This window comes from Mus musculus, chromosome 11 (genome assembly GCF_000001635.26).
Source record: "Mus musculus strain C57BL/6J chromosome 11, GRCm38.p6 C57BL/6J".
Classification (NCBI taxonomy): domain Eukaryota; kingdom Metazoa; phylum Chordata; class Mammalia; order Rodentia; family Muridae; genus Mus; species Mus musculus.
In genome coordinates, this window is record NC_000077.6 from 84,279,891 (window position 1) to 84,296,385 (window position 16,495).

Consider the following 16,495-nt stretch of genomic DNA (forward strand, 5'->3'; position numbering starts at 1 on the left):
CTTTTACATATGGTTGAGGATAGAAATGCTTCAATACTGACCTGGAGCAGTTAAGATGGGTGGAGGGGTATAAGATAGATAAAAAGTTGACCATGACAGTGATTTTCTGTTTTCCCTCTTAATTCCTCAATGTAGCCTGGAATCAGCACCTCTTACTTTTCTCACTAATCTTCTGTTGGAACCGTTATGCTAATAAATTAGTAGTTATGATTCTGTATGGTGTCTTTTGCTAAAGCTAAAACTGCCAGTGTTTAGGGTAATAGGAAAGGTTTGCCATGCCCCTGGGTATGCAGCGGTGCTGCCTTGTTTTCATTTTATTTTGCTGTAGTTAGAGTCATAGGTAAAACATTAAAACCCCAGCTTTAAGGGTCTTGCACCCTCTTACCTCACGGCAAACTGCCATCTCGGTAACAGATGTGTCTTTTCAAGACGTCCTTGGTGCAGCCATTGTCTTCATTTCTGTTTTCAAAGTGTATTTACTGAGGATTACTTTTTAACCAGGTGTATGTTCGAAGGGCTTACATTGCCTATGAACTCAACAGCGTACAACACCGCCAGCTTAAGGACAACACCTGTGTGGTGGAATTTCAGTTCATGCTGCCCACATCCCATCCAAACAGGTGAGTTGAGCTGGCACATGCACCTGAGCTAGCCAGTGACCTAGTAAGGTACAATTAAGAGGGGCACTAAATGCCAGTTCCTTGATACTTATAGCGAGAAATGTAGGTAAACAAATGGGCAGACTTGAATGAACCCTGAAGGAGGTGCTTCTTGATACCTATGTCTTCATCTGGGGAGATACAGTATGGTTTAGTTATGACAGATGGTCAGGGATATCTTGTTCATTCTTGCTTGTATAAGTAATTAAAGAACCTCCTCCCTCTCTCCCTCCCTCTTTTCTTTCCTACCTTCTTTTTATTCCTTCTCTTCTTTCCCCATGAGCGTTTGACTTGCCAGACCCTCCCTACCACTCCAAAATAAGGCAGTGGTTGAACAGGCAGCAACCTGTGTACAAGTTCTGCTTTGGCCTGCCCTTGTGCTGTCTGTGGGCTGGTCCACCTGACCAGTCTTTGCCTCCCGTAACACTGACACCTGAATTTAGCAGTTGGAATTTCATCAGCCATTTTTTAAAAGTCATACTTGAGAGCCAGACTTTTTGAATATAAATTAATGACTTAATTGGCCATCTAGTTCCATTATTTTTCTTTCCCTAAGTCCTTTAAAATGTGCATATTTAAATTTGTTTTGCTTTGGGTTTAAAATGAAAATAATTTATTTATATACTTATTAAAAATATTCTGTGGCAATGAAATTCCAAGAACTCCAAGCCATACATATGTTCATCCCATCCTGTATTTTTATTGTTTTTAGTAAGACCACAGGAAATAAAAATACCACAGCCAATCATACCCTGCTCCTCTCCATTTCTTCTTTATTGCCTTGGTCCTTCACTGGTGTTACAAACCACTATGTCTTTGGGGATCCTTCGTTATAGACATCAGAAATGGTTTTGTTCTGAATTGCCACTTCACCCAAAGCAATAGGGCCTTTCTGGAGACAAAGCAGTCTGTGCTGAGAGCGTTGGCCACTGGATGCCACTGTTGATCCAGCAGCGGTCGGCAGATGAACAGAGGCATCTTCAGGAAAAGTACGTCTCTTCTTTGTCTTAGATGATCCTTTCACTTTTCCACCTCAAAAAGTGTCTTGTGGCTGGCAGAGAAAAGCATATATCCTTGATTTAGCAAGCATCTCTCAGTACATTTTTGCCTCTGTGGATTTCAGAATCTCATTTTCTAGAAACGAATGGTTGTCCTTCATCGAACAGCGAAGTACTTGTGGCACATACGGGCTCCACATCAGGTCTTCTTTCTTTTCCTGCATTCCTTGAATAATTGTAGAGAACTACATGCTATACTTAATGCTTTGTAATTCTCAAGACAACCTCTCTTTTTTCCTGCTTTTCTCCTGCCTCTTTCCTGTGGCAGTGATTTGTAGTCAGCCTGCAGAGCTCCTCCTGACTTCCTTCCACATTGCTCCCCTGGTCTTTTGAATTGTTCTGACCCTATCTTACTTTTTACATTTATGTGTCTGTATCTGTGTGTGTAAAGACAACTTGCAGGAGTTGATCCTCTCCTTCCACCATGTAGATCTAGGAAATGAGCCTGGTCAGCCATCGTGCTTGGCTGGCAAATACCTTTATTGTCTGAGTCATCGCAGTAGCCACATCTTTTACAGTTTGAATCTGTATGTCTAGTTTCGAGAAAAAAGTTGACTAGAAATTGAAATGCTTAACTGTTTCATTTAGAAGCCATGCTCACCTTTCTACATAAAGGTGGTCAATCTTATTTTATCCTGACATGGATCCAAAATATTTTTGTCCCTCCCAACATCCATAATGTAAATACCCCTATGGATAAAGGTCAGATTTGAAAAGAAGTATAATCTATAGATCCTGATGTTTTTCTTGATCTTGTGGGTAATATTAAAGCTGCAGGAATGCCATCACTATTAATAGAAGTGGTATTTCTATACCTATGCAGGTAAAGATAAATGTAAAGTAAGGATAAATAATCTTTGTGAAAACCATAAAAACTGCTGGGAAGTGGCTTAGTCAGTAAAGCTCTTACCACACAAAGATGAGGACCCAAGCTTAGATCCCTAGCACCCACATTAAAGACAGGTACAGGGCATGCATTTGTAACCCCATGCTGAGGAGGAAGAGGCAGGCAAGCATGTGCACACACACACCCCAACCCTCAAGTCTATAAAATGTGTAAATTTTTTTAAGCTCTAAAGCCATTTTTAGTTTATGATCAGATGATAACATTCGATCATGGAAGGATATATTTAATTTCAACGAAAATCTTATTCAGAAAGTTACAGATTTGCTACTTGATTTAACATTGGGTAAGATTTTATATTTGCATATATATATATATATATATATATATTTATAATATTTGAAATTATAAACATATTCTGATACCAATTGATGTACTATAATTTAATTTTGATTTCTACCCAAAATCTGGTTTGATCAAAACTATCAGATAAGTGCTCACCCCCCCATGGAGCAGCCCCAGGCCGCCCACAGTTTTGTCCAGTGCTCTACAGAGCTGGTAGTCTCTACAGCTTCTCGTTGAATAAATAAGCTTCACAATTTTATTTGCAGTTCTATCAAATTTTTGTTTGTTGAACAGGCTCTCACTATGTAACTCAGGCTGCCTGCCCCTCCCCCCTCCAATTCACAGTCCTCCTGTCTCAGTCTTGTGCCTGCTAGGGTTATAGTGTGGCCATTGTGCTTTATTTTAGCTGTATTATAGAGAATATAGATCAGAACCAGGCAAATAAAACATATGGAGGGAAGTGTGGGAGGGCTTCAGATGCAGCTTCTTTGTTCTTTTTCTGCGGAATCCAGGCACGCCACATTCTCAGCACATCAATGTGTTCACTAGCCAGGAAACTCCAACAAGCTTGTGTCAGGTTTTTATCAAGGTTTCATTTCATAGGCACGATTGAGCAAATCATAGGCCACACGAATGTACTCAATCTCTCCTCCCCAGAGGTCAGGTTAGCATAAAGCCGTAACCCTCTAAGCACATAGTTGGTGTTTCTAGTGACTAGCTTCTATCTGGAGTCATGTGACCTCTTAGCATAAGCTCAGATAGGATGCATGAATAACAAAATACTCTCCCAGTGCTTGGGAAACTCCAAGGATTTGGAGTCTTTCTCCTGGCAGCTGAACAATGGCTGAAGACTTACAATAAACCTGGTCACCTTTTTAAAAAGCTTAGCTAATTTTTCTAGCCTCAATATTTTTCTTTCATTCTGTTTTAAGGATGGTTGGAATTATTTAAGGGGTACCTTGAAAATGCACGTATTGGTATCCTGCCTTCCAAATTCTGATTCATTTTGGATTAGGGTCCCGTCAGTGACTGTAAACTTCCTCTGATATTCAGCACTATGTAGTAGAATCTATTTCAAACCATATACATAATTTTAAATTTCCTGTTAGCTACATTTGAAAGTACAAAAAGAAACAATTTTAATAAGTCATTTAAACCAGTAGATGTGAAATATCTTTTAAATATATAATAAAAATTATGAATGTAATATTTTTTATTTTCTTATTCCTACTTAGCCCTTGAAATTCAGTTAATTTTACCCGGGTAGCATGTCTACCAGTAACATGTCTAATATTCATTCCCTAACTACATTCAGCTAGCTACTGCCATACTATTCAGCTCAAATCTAGACCAAAATTTAATTAGAACAATAATATTGAGTCCTTTTGTTACATTTATGGTATAGTCCCTAGGAGAGAGGGAGAAAAACACCTCTTAGGTTGCTATTATTAGTAGTTGTAGGAATTATCTGTACCAGATGCAGATTTACATTATAATATTTTACACATGCTTCAATAATTACTGTCAAAATAGAAAATATACAGAAACAGAGAATCATACATATATCAGTGCAAAGCAGATTATAATCCTTTCTCCCAGTTCCGGTTAACACAAATTCTTTGGGAAGAAAATGTTTTGGGGACTGATATCGTTTTGAGACAAGTTCTTAACTACAGCCTAGGTTGGTCTGCAGCTCCCATGTAACCATGGATGACTTTGATCTCTAGATCCTCCTGCCTTCATTTCCTGAGGGAGAGGATGGCAGGAGTGTACCTCCATATCTGGCTTGAAAATATACGTTTTATATAGCCAGTTACTTTTTACATCTTCTTTCTAGCCCTAGATTTATATTGTTCAGCACTCCGTTAGGAATGTTTTTGTAAGCTGCCATAGCTAACAGAACCATGGGGTTACCTTGCAGGAGTCTCACTTCAGTTTTTGCCTGTTGATTTGACTTCCATAGGATGATGCACAAGAACATGGATCACTGACTGTAACCCGACAGCAGCAGTGGGTGTTGTCGTTGTTGTTGGTTTTGTTGTCATTTGTTTAGGGAAATGCAGATGTCTTTTGAATTGAAGGCCCATGTTTTGTTTAGATTCTTGGAACATAGGCAAAAGTAGGTTTATAATGAGTAGGGCATCTCTGACCAAGAACAGATTCCTTTGTAGCACATTTGGTTAATTGGCTTACAAAGTTTCCATAGGCTTTTTTCCTCAAGATTCTATTTATTTTATTTTATGTATGCCGGTGATTTGCCTCAATGTATGTCTGTGTATCATGCCCATGCCCGGTGTCCTCAGAGGCCAGAAGAGGGCATTGGATCAGCATTATAGTGGTTGTGAGCCACCATGTGGGTGCTGGGAATCAAACTCAGGTCCTCAGGACCACCACTGCCTGGTCTGGAGTTACCTGTTTCTTCTCGTTTCCTTCTCTTGAACAGTGGCTAATGAATAGTTAGAAATCTGTGACACGTGTCTATTTTTTGTATATTTCCTGCTTGTACTCTAAACCTTCTTAGAACTTAGATTTTATTTGCTGTTGTATATAATTTTAAGTGTCAGTTTTTTACTGACCATTATCCTAATATTTTTAATTTTGACGACTTGTTAGATGATTTGATGTTAGGATTTCTCTTAACCTTGAACATATTTAATGTTCTTCAGTTACTCTGTGTAAGTTAATATTCTAAAATATAGATATTTTATACAAATTTATCTAAACCACATTATGCCATAAATTCTTTGACAGCATATGACTATATTATTAACAAACTGGGAGTACAAAATTTAAAACTCAAAATATATTTTGTATGTAACACACAGTAGTTAACTTGGGCAATTTTAAAACCTTTTAATTGATTCGTCATTTATAAAAGAACCAAATGTTGATGTTGGAGATGGAGGTATATATACTTCCTGTATATTTCTATACATATTTTATAATGGGTGAGGACCTATTGGTGTTTCCACTTATTTCTTAGATCGAAATTCAGCTTTGCTTTAGTTAAGTTGCATTTCACCTTCTTTCCTATTAGTTCCTGTAAATCTTCTTCATTTGTGTTAGACACTTTGGTTCAAGTACTATGCTTTTCTCAGGCCTTACATCCAGAAGAGGTCAGCTGTGCTCTCTCCTGATAACACGTTTCGTTCATAGCTGGGTTTAGTGGTTTGGCACCTCAGATGTCCAGCTGTTGTTCAGTGTTCTAAAGATCTTCCTTTTATTTGTGCAGAAAGTTAGAAATGAGAGGCTTACCACGTGACTAATCAGCAACCTGTTTCCATTCTTGAGAACATTGATAATCTCTGACATCCAGAGATTAGAACCGTCTTTTTGATAGTACTGAGATACTCAAAAGTCATCCAACTTGTAGGAGTTTTAGCAGTGGGAGCACTTGATTGTAGTTAGCAAGCTAGAATGAGCTATAAATAGATATAATCCTACAGTGCTTGCTTTCTTCATTCAGCATAGTCTGCTGATAAGATGCAAGCATCTGGCAGAAGAGAAGATTCTCAGCAGGTTTAAGTGCTTACCAAAGTGCTTTCCTGTGTCCATGGCTCAGCTTCCTGTCTCTGCTGTGTTATTTTGGCACTCAGGACTCGTAAGATTGGAGAGTCGAGTTTAAAGCTCTCAATATATCATTAGGGTTGCCCAAGGTCCCTTCTTGTCAGGAAAGACTAGCTGATTCCAGGGGGAAGGAAAAGCAGAATCCAGGGCACCTGTAAATCCCTGTAGTTTTGTGCTGTGGGTTTGTAGCTAATTATACAGCAGGCAGCAGTAATGTACGGTAACCCTGTTGGCATTCCTGTTTCAGGAATAGCACAATCTTCCAGCAGAGCAAAGAAGGGGCTTAGAAGAGTCTGCAAATGAATGAGGCAATGATCATTTTATTGTAAACTCAAGCTTTGCAATGGAATCAGGGCATCTGAACGGCGAGGAGGTTGGGGAGGGACACCAAGGGAAATTCACATTTCAGAAATGTTTTACAGCTCTTGATTTGGATTCTTCTGCTGAAATATAGTCACATGAAGAGACCACCACTGGTCACAGCCAGTTAAATTGCTCTCTCTTCTGTGGTACTGTTGTTACTGGCTGCTAGTAGGTTACTCAGCTGACCTCTTCTGTTTCTGCTTTGCTGCCTGATTTCAAAAGATTTGCCCTGTATTGGTTCTCAGTCACAGCTTGATGTAACAACCATTGGTTGTTTGAATTCATCCCTGTGATTTTCATATAGGGTTTTTTTTTTTGTTTGTTTTGTTTTGTTTTTGCGTTTTCTTTAACTTAGAAGACAAAATAGCCAGGAACATTTTTATATGATAAAAGATGTATGTAGGGCCATCTAAAATCAAGCAAAATAAAATTCAGCTGTAAAGGGTGGTGTACAGGTTCAAAGAACTTTCAATTGCCAGAGAAGTTTGTGTTTGTTAAATTAAAAAGGATTCGGCTAGCACACAGCAGTTCTGACTTTTCATTCATGCAGGCTTCCTCAACAGACTTGGTAGGCAGGTCAAAAAAAGGAGAGCTAACTTAACGCAAGAAACCTCAGGAGTCAAAAGATTCTCTTGTCTTTAAAGTCTATATTGTGTGGAATGCTAACTTCAAATACAGAGAGATGAGAAAATATAAGGTGCAGTTTCTGGTTGTGGCACCATAGAGAACAGTATCTTTAGAAAAGCTCTATCATCTTGTGCAGTTGTCATATCTGTAAAATGGAACTAATTTAAATTGTTAAAGGGAGAGTGAATCCAGTAGTTACCAAACATAAATGAAGATGGCAACATAGTAAATCTGTTGAATATTTTAAACAGCAGAATTCAGAATTTAATAACCCTTTTATGTACTTGAAAATATAGTTGATTGCCTTATAAAAGATGATGAATATACAGCTGAATGTGGTAAATTTTATTTTTAGCTTCATAAATGGAATATTTGACCCTTTTTTTGTATAGGCCATGGATGTAGACCTCTACTATCTTAAAATATTGTATAGTTGGCAGTGTTAATCAAATTCTTAAACTGTTCTATTAGCTCCTGTATAAAGTAAATAAACCTTAAGGATATGGCTAAAAAAAAAAAAAAAGATTGATTTATTATAACTAAATGCACTGTAGCTGTCTTCAGACACCCCAGAAGAGGGCATCAGATCTCATTACCGATGGTTATGAGCCACCATGTGATTGCTGGGATTTGAACTCAGGACCTTCCGAAGAGCAGTCTATGCTCTTAACCACTGAGCCATCTCTCCAGCCCCCAGTTCATCTCTTTTATGATCCCCAAATTCCTAGTTTTCCAGTGAGGATAAATTGGCCAAGCTTGCCTCTCACATGATTGACTTGAAGCCATTTTTAAAAATTAAATAACAATATTAAGACTTCCTTCCTTCCTTCCTTCCTTCCCTCCTTTCTTCCTTCCTTTCTTCCTTCCCTCCTTCCTTCCTTCCTTCCTTTTTACTGCATCCCACCTCCCACCCCCCATATATATAGTGAGTACTTCTATGACAGAGCAGCAGGGGGCTCCCTATGAGAGCTTGAAAATTGCTATGGGGAAGAGCTATCTTTTGGTTATTAGCTGATGTGCTTTTTAATTTAGACCTTGTTCTTCTGAAAATTCAGCCTTCGTCCTGTGAAGATGCCCTAAGAGGCTAGGGTAGCTATAGAAGTAATGAGTCTATTTTATTAAGAAGTTGGTTAACAGTTGATATTGTGCTGGTTTCTAAACTCTGCAAATCTAGATGAGTGGAGCCAGAGATTGCTTCAGCTGTAGGTTTCCTCTCTGAACTGAGGTTCCTGGTAAGAGACTACAGATTCTTTAGGATCTTTTATATCACAAGTGTAAGGCACTCTGTATTCTTTTAACCATCTTCAGTAAGTTTTCTGTTCCACTAGAGTCATCTCTGCTGTAAATCTGCATATTTTTTATATTCTTGAGTGCCAAAAGCATTATAATTAAGAATTTCTCATGAATAAATCCCATTTTCCTCTACATGAGAGCTCAAGGTATCCAGACAGTAAAGGTTCAGGGTTTGTACTCTAAGTAGCTTTTGTTGTCTTAGGAGTTCACTCTGGAACAGGTTTGATGCAAAGAGCATTGCTGATCACAAATCACATGAGGTATACAGTTTGTGTCCAGTGATATGCCACAACCTTTTATTTATGTGGCCAGTTGAGTCTCTCCTGTTCCTTTCACTGCATCGTTTTCCTTTCCTGATCCTCATTCCCACACATCTTCAGTACCTCCCAGCGTGTCCTGCCCATTAAGTCTTCTGTGTGCCAGAAAACCCTAATAATGATTCAGTGCTGATGAAAGAATGTAAGAAGGTTAAAATACCAACCAATCAACACCCTTATAGTACCCCTAAATTATAGGTGATATTCCTTTGCCATTTTAACATTGAAGTAAGAGTTTTTGTCCGATTCATTTTCTGTTTGGAAATGTCTGACATCAAAATTCTGAGAAATAGTTATAAATACCAAAGAGAATAAAAGAGTCTTGCCTTATTTCCTCTTTGTGTATTTCAATCTATCTTTCTTTATTTTTTGTTTTTCTTTTTCTGTTTTCTTTTTTTCAATGGTTTTTCAAGACAGGATTTCTCTGTGTAGCCTTAGCTGTCTTTGAACTCTGAAGACCAGGCTGGCTTCAAACTCAGAGATGGACCTCCCTTTGCTTCCTGAGTGCATACACCTCCACCACTGGGCTCAATCTTTCTTTCATGAGTTTGACACCTTCTTTATGAGGAAATTCTAAAACTAGTCAAAGTTAGGTACCATTTTATTAGTGAAAGGCCTAGAGTTTTCAAGCTAATAATAATTAAAACATTATCTTACACCATTTAATTAAAGAATATCAACTGTAACAAGGTTATACCAAACTACTAGTATAATGTAGATTCCTTAGGATTTTCAGGGCCCTTAAGCTCTTGTGCCCTAGGATATGTGCTGCCTTTCAGAGAGGAAAAGTGGGGCTAAATTTCAGGGTACCTGTATCACTGGATTCATTTCCTTATTTTTATTACATATTCCAGAAAAACAATAAGGCAGGAGGAGCTATGGAACCAACTTCTGATTTGTAATAGGAGCAAGGAATACTGTAGACATTTTGTGTCAGGGGTCATATTTCATGTTTCAGATTAAAGATAATGTGCCATATACTAAAGCTTGACTTTTTAACCAGTCTGTGTTTTACCCCTACTCCACATTATTATTATTATTATTATTATTATTATTATTATTTTGTAATGAGACTTACGTTTAAAAAATCCCTGGTGATACATCTGGACCCTTTCCTCAACAGCCGCTGTGGTGAGGTAGGTCAGGAAGAAGCCTCTTTGGAGGTACCCTGGGGGTTGAAGGGTAATGAGCACTTAATTATGTCTGCTGGTGCCAGAGCTGCAAAACTGGAGCTCCTGGTGACTGGTCTGTATCTACTCTGACAATTCTTTTATTATGGCTTTCACTAACCTATCAGTAACTAACTGTGGTTGTTTAATTACAGAGGGAACATCCCCACGCTAAACAGGTACCGTATATTTAGTTTCTTTTCCAATTAAAAGCACATCCTCTCCCCTCCCCCCCCAAAAAAAAACAACTTAGCATAGTGAAACATGGAAAAATATCATACTACAGTCAACGAGGAAATCCTCAGCTTCCCCTTGGACATACTGACTTACCCTTTCTGTTCAGAAAACATGTCTTCAGCTGTTCCAAAAGTACGTGAAAAGTGTCAGTATGGCAGAGACCCCATTGAGCTCTGCGTGAGAGGGAGTGTGTTGACAGGCTATGTTCAGCGTTGCTGGCAACATCTTTCCGAGTTCTCATTACATTTGGGGCTTTCAGAGGAGAAACCCTTAAGATTATTCTTAGCCTGGCAAAACATTCACAGTATTAGTTGCTCTAATTTGCTTCTCCTTTTAGAGGAGTAAATTCCAGAAATAGCTGATCTCATGTTTCATCATTTTGTTAACTGTTTTAAATTTAAAAGTGTTAAAGTGTTCCCATGATTTAAAAGTCATTTTATTTTATACCTGTAAGATTAGTGTTGGAAAGGTGTATTAAGTTTTGTTACTTTGAGCTGTGTGAAGAAGTTCCCAAGCCAATACAGTGCGAGGGGCATTTCAGTGTGTGTTTTGCGTTTCTTCTGCTTCCTCAGCCAAGCAAGGTCACATGCAAGTTTGAGAGGACAGCAGTTTTGATTGGACAGAATCCAGAAAGTGTTAGGGCAGTGACAAGTTGGTGGCAAACTCTCTGTAGAAGTGACAATATTTATAGGCTTACATATTTTCTCTCCTTTTAAAATACTAGTAACTAAAACAAATTATAGCCGTATAGCTCTATTAAAATGTGGAGAGAAGGGGGGGAGAGAAAGAAGGAGAGAGAGAGGTGGGGGGAGGGAAGAGGAAGAGGAAGAGGAAGAGGAAAAGTATTTCTGCGCCCGCCTTGGTCTTCCCTCAGAGGGATGCTTGGTTCAGATCTGCCAACCTTAACTGTTCTGGCCCATGAGCATAGAGATAGAGGGGAAACTGAATCTTGTATATATTTCCCATGGGGTTCTGTCAAGTGAAAAATATATTTAACCCCGTGTTTGCCACAATCATATTCTGTTAGCTTATTTAGAAGGAGTTCCTTCAAATATTATCTGGAACCCATTGCCTCTTTCCTGTCTAATAATAGGCAGATGGAAAAGGTGCCTCACAAACTTGCTCATTGCATAAATATACTTGGTGATCCTAGAAGTCAGGATAATAGCATTTCTGAGTTAACACAGCTCAGAATCCCTGTTTCTAGTGAGCACCATGTGTAAGACTTGCTTGAAATGTGCTTCATTTGTTTCATCCATGGTATCAATGGTTTCCTCTCTCATTCTGCCTCCTGTTTTCCAATACTATTAAATGATGAACTTCCTGTCCTATTGTCCTCATTACCAAGAGTAAAACCCTGGAGTGTCAGTCTCTTTAGTCTGTGTGAGCAGTATCCTCACCTTGCAAAGCATCCTTGTATAAACAGGACTTGCAGTGAGCCTCAGATCTCAAGCTCACGTTGCTCTCTTCCTCCTGCAACATTGCAGGTGGTGTTCTTCAGCGAGAGTTTTGAATAGTTTTCCAAAGAGCAGGTCTCATCATCTCACTCTGAATTTGCTTCAGGTCAATATGCCAGTAATGTGTCAGACAAATCCTGGAGGCATCCTTTAGCTTGGTCCTTCCTAGCAGGCTCTCCTGATTGGTCCTTCAGAAATACCTTGTGATATTATTTATGAGTACATTCTGCTGAGATGCATCAAAGAATATTCATATTCATTATGGAGTTAGATTGAACAAATCAATTCAGTTCTCTTGAAGCATCTCCATTTAGCAACTGATTGTCATGCTTACACATACTTTGAGACGAATGCTCTACCTTTATATCTTGCTAGAAGTTAATAAGGCTTTTGGTGGTAGTTCAAATGTGCTTAAGTATAAAAAGGAATTTTTGCAATGTGGATTTAAACTCTTTTAAAAAGGGAGAACTATAATCAATAAATATCTGTCACTCAACCAACCAAAGGAAAAGGTAAATATCTCAATAAAGTTCCTTTTGAGGACTTTTGTTCCATAAATGATAATTTGCTATCATTATTTACTAAACCACTTCATTCTTCTTTATTAGAATTATTCTTTGATATTAATAAAACTGTATCTAGGGATGTTTAATCTATTCCTTCGGGGGGAAAACGTCTTAAATATTAAATAATTGCAACTCACTTGGCTTCCTTACTGTTTTGAAAGGAAGAAAGGAGACGGGGAAGATGCAGGATGGTATTTAACCCCTATGTACTGCTCATCCATCCAATATGTCATTATTATGTGGGTTAAAGACTACCACACGATTCCTTGTGGTCTCTAGATTTCTATCTGTTCAAATTTTGGAGTGATGAAGCAATAGTGTTGGGAAACTCCAGTGAAACATGAATCTCACCACAGTTTTATCTGTAGTGGGTTAAAAAAACCATATCTGCTCTGCAACCTGACCCCACATGACCGTTTTCTCCACACTCCCTTCCTCCTTTGTTAATCTCCCAGTCCTAGATCCTTTTCTAATGCTCTTGATTGAATTACTGTTTAGAATGTCCTTTGCCTCCAACCTCAACCACTATGGCATGACTCATGTAGCTAGTGTCAGCGATGTTCTGTTGGACAACGCCTTCACGCCACCTTGTCAGCGGATGGGCGGAATGGTCTCTTTCCGGACCTTTGAAGATTTTGTCAGGTAAGGCATTATAGCACTGTCTTCCCTGTCTGTACAAGGGTAGCCATGCATCTCTAGTTTTAGAGGCCTGACTTTTCTAAGAAAAAAAAAAAAAAAAAAAAAAAAAGAGGAGGTCTGAAGAGCTATGAGGTAGCCAGAGAGATACAGCTTTCATTATATATGCCCTCAGAGAGATAGATGTCTTCCGGTCTCTACTCCTCATTCAGACTCTCCTTCCAGTATAAAGCCTAGTCCGGAGGAAAACAAAACCAAAAAAAAAAAAAAAAAAAGGGGGGGGTGGGGGGTGGATGGGAGAGAAACAAATAAAATCATCTTTACCTCAGGAGCTAACAGAAGAAGCTGTCTGCTCTGTGATGAGTGAAATGTCAGGAGAAATTAAACACAACACTAGAGTGAGCCCCACTAGAGACGATACATCTTTTGATTAAATGCATTCAGCATCTATCTGTTGATGTATACTGATGCATTACCCTAGGGGGAGGGGTAATTACATTGGCCTGTCACTGCTCCAGACCCGGGCTCCTTCTGCTGCTCTAAGAGCGATGGTGACAGGGCTGCACATTTCTTACATATGAAAACAAAACAAAGCAAAAAAGCTTTATATCATTTCTTAAAAGAAAAAATATATATGGTTTATTAAAGTTTAAACAATCCATCCTCCTAATTTCTGCCACTTGGTGATATTTTGCATGTCATCTCTAGCTACTGGTATTTCTATTCTGCTGACTGTTGAACACATGGTAGGGTAGATTATTCTTTTAGCCTACGCTACTGTAGCAGCATTAGTTTCCTGCCACTTGGGTTTCTATTGTGGACATTTCTCCAGTGTTTTGTTTTTTGTGGTTTTTTTTTTTTTTTTTAGGATCTTTGATGAAATAATGGGCTGCTTCTGTGACTCCCCACCCCAAAGCCCCACATTCCCAGAGTCTGGTCATACTTCGCTCTATGATGAAGACAAGGTATGCTGCTCCCTTTGGAAGACCACTTTGCACTCTCAGATGTGGGACTCACATTATACTATATTTTTCTGACTTTGGAATTATTATGAGAAGAATTCAACTTTTTTTTTTTTAAGATTTATTTATTTATTATATGTAAGTACACTGTAGTTGTCTTCAGACACACCAGAAGAGGGCGTAAGATCTCGTTACAGATGGTTGTGAGCCACCATGTGGTTGCTGGGATTTGAACTCGGGACCTTTGGAAGAGCGGTCAGTGCTCTTAACCGCTGAGCCATCTCACCAGCCCCAGAATTCAACTTTTTATACTTAATGTTATATTACTTGATTTTGTATGTCTCAAAATACTTAAAAAATAAATATGGAGAAGGTGCTCCATTATATGTGTACCCATTAGAGCTGCCTCTGAGTCTCCTAGTGTTCCTTTAGTGTTTACTTTAGTTTCTTGAGTTCCCATGCAATGATAGCTTACGTCTTTCATAGTCCTCAGGAAATGGTGGACTTGTACGTTTTGTTTTTAAAGGTGGCCTTTATTAAATCCCTTCGTTACTTTCTCAGTAACTGACTGTTCCATTATTTTCCTATGGTTGGATAAATGCATCATTTGGTGAGCTGTAAGTGCAATAAGTGGGCACTGTTACAGTGCTTTCTTTCCCGCGTACAGGTTGTTTCACTCCCATTTTGTCAGTGAAAAAAATAGAGAAACTGTGACTTTCAAGTTCATGTCCAGATTTGAAGTCACCTCAAACTACAGCATTTGATGTCTTATGTGCTTTATTTAACTCTGCTGTGACAGTTGGGCAGTAGTTTGAGTGTGCTTATTCCTACAGAGTAGCAAACCAGAATGTCCTGTGGGTGTATGCCTTTGCTCTACCAGGTAACTTCTTCCAGCTTCTGCAGCAGCCAGCCTCATCGTTTTCTTTGGTTTTATTCTTGGGTTACAGGTCCCCAGGGATGAACCAATACATATTCTGAATGTGGCTATCAAGACTGATGGCGATATTGAGGATGACAGGCTTGCAGCTATGTTCAGAGAGTTCACCCAGCAGAATGTGAGTCCTTGATTGGGTAAAAGCTGGTGGTGGCTCCTTTCTGTTGGCTGCTTCATAGCCTTCTTTTCAGCCTTTTCTACCTGTAAGGTTTATCATTACTGTGTCTTTTATTATAAGTCTCAAGACTATGGCTAGCTTTGCCTTCAGGGAAATTTTTCCAGGTAATTTAATGATCTATAATGATTATATTTTTATGACAAGACCTCAGATATTCAAATGATTTTAAAGAAAATGTTTCCAATTTTCCTAGCATTTTAGTTTTGAACATTTGTTGTTTATTCCTGTCATCTGCTGAATAGATAGATAGATAGATAGATAGATAGATAGATAGATAGATAGATAGATAGATAGATAGCTTTGGTGATGAGCTCTACATGTACTCAAGCCCCATGCAGGTTCTATCTCTGGCCTTCCCCCAACCCCAAACCCCTCCAGCTTTCTTTTTGTTTCTTGTCATTTGAGTGTATGAATTACTGCTTGATCAGTATCATACATACATACATACATACATACATACATACATATAAACATACATACGTGCGTACATGTGTGTGTGTGTGTGTGTGTGTGTGTGTAGAGTTTGTTGTTGTTATTTTGACATTTTATTGTGATTTTCTGAGACAAGACGACTCTATGTAGCTCTGACTACCTGGAACTCACTATATATACCAGGTTAGTCTCAAACTCAGAGAGAAATACCTGCCTTTGCCTCCCGTGTATTTGAGATAAATGGCAGCTTACCGTCTTTGTTTTTTGTTTGTTTTTGGTTTCCTAAGACAGGTGTTCTCTGAATAGCCCTGGCTGTTCTGGAACCAGCTCTGTAGACCAGGCTGGCCTTGATTCACCCTCACAGATTCACCTGCCTCTGCCTCCCAGGTGCTGGGATTAGAGTGAGCCACCACTGTCTGACAGCAACTTACATTTTTAAAACAACAATGATGTTAATTTATACAGAAATTTTATTTCAATTTACTTGTACTTTTCTACAATCTCACAAGTTTTGCATGAGTCAGGTGTTACAACTCTAGTTGTAACACATGGAAAAGCTCAAGTTCTGAGAGGTTAATTAATACCACTGTATAACCAAGTGGGAGGCAGTGAAGCTAAGGCTTTCACACCAGATCTAGGAGATTTGGAAAATGATATATTTTCATCCCAATAGAATCTAGTTAGGGGAACTGAGTACACATGTTTAAGACAGTAATCAAGCAACCAACACACAAGGCACAGGGGAATGGAAGTCCCAGGCCTCCTGCAACAGGCAACTGTTCTACTCTTGAGCTGTTTTCATGCTGTGACAGATGCTAAAGCTCTTAAAACAGCCTTTAATGGCCACACCC

General features: G+C 38.8%; 1 protein-coding gene across 11 annotated transcripts in view; it reads left to right on the forward strand.

The window, feature by feature from the left end:
- The window catches only part of Acaca (acetyl-Coenzyme A carboxylase alpha), a 272,017-nt gene that overhangs the window by 150,256 nt on the left and 105,266 nt on the right, over window positions 1-16,495 (forward strand). For 10 of the 11 annotated variants that reach the window (XM_011248667.2, XM_006531953.2, XM_030245463.1 and 7 more), the window contains 5 exons: window positions 502-620; window positions 10,398-10,421; window positions 13,001-13,144; window positions 14,007-14,103; window positions 15,048-15,155. In XM_011248667.2, the coding sequence (XP_011246969.1) occupies window positions 502-620; window positions 10,398-10,421; window positions 13,001-13,144; window positions 14,007-14,103; window positions 15,048-15,155 (492 nt within the window). The remainder of the gene's footprint in view (window positions 1-501; window positions 621-10,397; window positions 10,422-13,000; window positions 13,145-14,006; window positions 14,104-15,047; window positions 15,156-16,495) is intronic. The other variant, XM_011248666.2, reaches the window with a different exon arrangement.